Genomic DNA, 3,516 nt, shown 5'->3' on the forward strand with positions numbered 1-3,516 from the left:
TGAGTTAGTGCATTCAATTTTATCCTTAAAATTGGGTGTGACAGTGAGCGTCCGGTCAATTTGTGCGCAGTGTCTGGTCAACAGATGACCGTTGAAATCTGACGAACAGTATTTGAAGCAGGGGACATGTGGCGTGAATCACATGACCGGACGATGAGGCGACGTCCGGTCACCCCGCGTTGTGCCTAGTGAAGGGGTACAATGGCTCTATTTCGTGGGGGCTTCTATTTAAGCCCCATGGCTGGTTGAAGCTCACACATTTGGTCATTTTTATTGACATAGCAACCTTATGAGCTAAGCCAAAGCCCCCCCACTCATCTTCGTCATTGATTCATCATCTTTGTGGGATTGGGAGAGAATCCAAGTGCATTGCTTGAGTGTTTGTATCTAGAGGCACTTGGTGTTCATGTTTCGCTGTGGGTTTTACTTGTTACTCTTGGTGGTTGCCGCCACCTAGACGGCTTGGAGCAGCGAGGATCATTGAGCGGAGGGTGGTGATTGTCTCCGGCTCCGATCGTGGTGATTGTGAGGGGTTCTTGACCTTTCCCCGGCGGAGAGCCAAAATGTACTCTAGTGGATTGCTCGTGGCTTGTGTGATCCTCATCTTGTGTTGGTTGTGCGGCACCCTATCGAGGGTTTGGCGTGTGAAGTCAATTAGCGCGTGAACCTTCAAGTGAGTGAATCGCCACAACGAGGACTAGCTTACCGGCAAGCAAGTGAACCTCGGTAAAAAAATCATTATGTTCATCATTGATTCCGAGGTGATTGGTCTTCATTGTTATTCATCCTTGTGATTGATTGGTTCCTTCATCTACAGGTAGTATAATCTTCTTGATCACTCTCTTTACATTACCGCAAACTAGTTGTCAAGCTCTTTAGTGTAGCTAGTTGTGAGAGCTTACTTGGTTGTTTGGTGTGGCTCTTTAGTTAGCCTTTGAGAGCACACTAATATAGGGTAGTGTCATAGCTATTGTGTGAATAGATACTATCTAAACTAGAATTATGGTAGGTGGCTTGCATTTTGAGTAGGCTAGCGCAACTCTTGCTTCGCCTCATAATTGTCTAACCTTTTTGTTAAATGTTGTTGTAGAAATTTTTATTAGGCTATTCACCCTCTCTAGCCATTAGGACCTTTCAAGAACTTGTCTTGGTAGTGGACAATGGACCCAATGGAGAACTCCAGTTTGGTGTCGAGCAGCGTCCATGCGCTGTCGACTCCAACCTGGTAGAACGCGACCTCCGTGGAGCACCCAAGCATGGCCATGGCCACACACTCGCGGCCGGCGGTGTCAGGCGGCGCAGAGAGCACGATCTCACGGAAGAACACGTCCCTCATGTCTTCTAGCTTGATGGCTCTGCCTACGGCATCCGCGTCCCCGTAGCCGTGGGTGGGATGGAGGACCCACCGACCGTGGACCCTAGACATGCGTTTCGATGAGGACGCCGCCGCGACGTGTTCGCCTGCTGGCGGGAGCTCAATGCGGGGGGCACGAGCACCGACGAATGGATTCAGCAGCGTCACGGACGTCGCCTCATCCATGAGCGCCAGCCACCCACACGAGGAGCCGCACGCCACCTTGCCGCGCAAATCGGGCAGCGTCTTGGACAAGACCTTCTTCTCCGGGACGTAGTAGAAGCCGACGTGGTTCGAGTCGGGTCGAACGGGAGCAGCAGGAGCGGCCCGAAGGTCGCGAACGGGACGACGGCGCGCCATGGGGAGCAAGTGGATCGGAAGGACGCCGCGTCGTGGCCTGACGCGAGATGATGGACTCGAGGAGATCCTCTGGCAGACCGAATCTCCAGTCAGGGAGAGGTAGGGACCTTCTCTTGGGATTGAGAGGCTGAGCCATAGAAGACAGATGACATCAACTATGGTTCACACAAGAAACAACAAGCGAGGACGATAGAACACGTGAGCGTGAAACCAAATGAAATGAGAAAAAAGTTGTCCCTTTTGCAAATGCAAAGATGAAAAGTAATTAAATGTGGGTAGATTTGGCAAGGTTATCAGAAATGCAAAAATATTTCTTTTGTCTTAATTCTCTTTCCTTCTGTATTAATTCTCTTTCCTTTTGCTTGTTACCATATATGCTGGTGCATGTAAACATACAATGTGTATATAGATATCACAATAATTTTCTAATTCCTATTTTGCCGTGATTCCTCTATCACACGAATATAGAAAAAAAATCCGTACTTGTTCTTTTTAATCGTAGGAGAACAGAAGCGGGAACAAACACCGGTATAACCGATCCTTGCGCTGCCCTGACTGACCATCCGTCCACTTGCGGACCTTCGGAAAGAGCTGAGCAGAGCGGCAATCATTTCTACAAACCCTGTCCTACTGGGTACTGTTCGTCAAATCAACACCGAACCATAACTAATCTCCTTTCGGAGGCGTGGATGGCGTCGACGTCGGGGGATCCATCGGCAGCGGAGGCTCTCCGCCGCGGCCGCATCCTCTCCAGCCGCCTCTACCTCGACGGCGTCCCCAGCTCCAAGGTCCGTCACCCCAACCCCTCTCTCTCCTCCCACTTCGCCGCCGTGGGTCGTGACAACCGCATGCCGTTCGCGCAGGCGCCCGTGGTCTACTCGCCGGCGTACGACATCGAGTTCAACGGGATCGAGAAGCAGTGAGTGAGCAATATGTCATACTTCACACGTTTAACCCCACTGCACCACATCGCGTCGCGGCGCTGTAATTCACCACCCCTATCTGACGCGCTCGTGCTGGCACCCGTTTGATTCGGCGAAATGGGGTCGTGTCCACAACTTCCTCGTGGACGCGGGGCTCCTCCAGAACGATCGGATCATCGAGCCGCTGGAAGCCTCCGAAGATGATCTGCTAGTGGTGCGTAATAAGCAGCTGCTGTTCACGTGATGCGTAGCAGACTTGTACTGTAGGATGCAGTGTAAATTTACCATTTATCGTTTGTGGCCTATCCCAATCAGGTGCACTCAGAGTCGTACTTATCAGCCTTAAGAGCAGTGCGAAGGTTGCTCGCATTGTAGAGGTACAGCTAAATTCAGTATTGCATATTTGACAGTGTGACCGTTTGCATGTTATAAGCCTGTAACACTCACAAAATTGTCTTCTGCATCATGGAAAGCATGATGGTTTCTAAAGCATTTGACCATCTGCAGATTTCTCTGTTACAAACCAATCTGCTCGGTCATTCATTTTGCTAAAATTGTATGAAGTTATTACACCCCTTCTGTTCAAATATGTAAGGTGCATTTGGTTTCGTTGGGACAAGCCTTTTTTGATACAAAAGTGTTGTTATTGGATCCTATTCAAAAGTACTCACTACTTACTTGTGATTAAGATTTTGTACTAAAAAATGACATTAGTATAGTCAGAGTTTTGTTCTAATGAAACAAAATACACCTGAAACTTATGATCGTAATCAATATTTCCTGATTTATCCTAGGTTCCAGCAGTGGCATTACTACCTAACTTGCTTGTTCAGCAAAAACTCCTTTATCCATTTCGGAAGCAGCTAAATGCTCCCTTGG

The 3,516-nt window shown here is 48.9% G+C and overlaps 1 protein-coding gene across 1 annotated transcript; it reads right to left on the minus strand.

Moving 5' to 3' along the window:
- Positions 1-1,117: 1,117 nt before the first annotated feature.
- On the minus strand, positions 1,118-1,714 carry LOC136465357 (uncharacterized). Its single transcript, XM_066464121.1, has one exon. It carries the CDS (start codon positions 1,712-1,714, stop codon positions 1,118-1,120), a length of 597 nt encoding a protein of 198 aa, XP_066320218.1.
- Between the last annotated feature and the right edge of the window lie 1,802 nt (positions 1,715-3,516).

This window comes from Miscanthus floridulus, chromosome 7, assembly GCF_019320115.1.
Source record: "Miscanthus floridulus cultivar M001 chromosome 7, ASM1932011v1, whole genome shotgun sequence".
Classification (NCBI taxonomy): Eukaryota; Viridiplantae; Streptophyta; class Magnoliopsida; order Poales; family Poaceae; genus Miscanthus; species Miscanthus floridulus.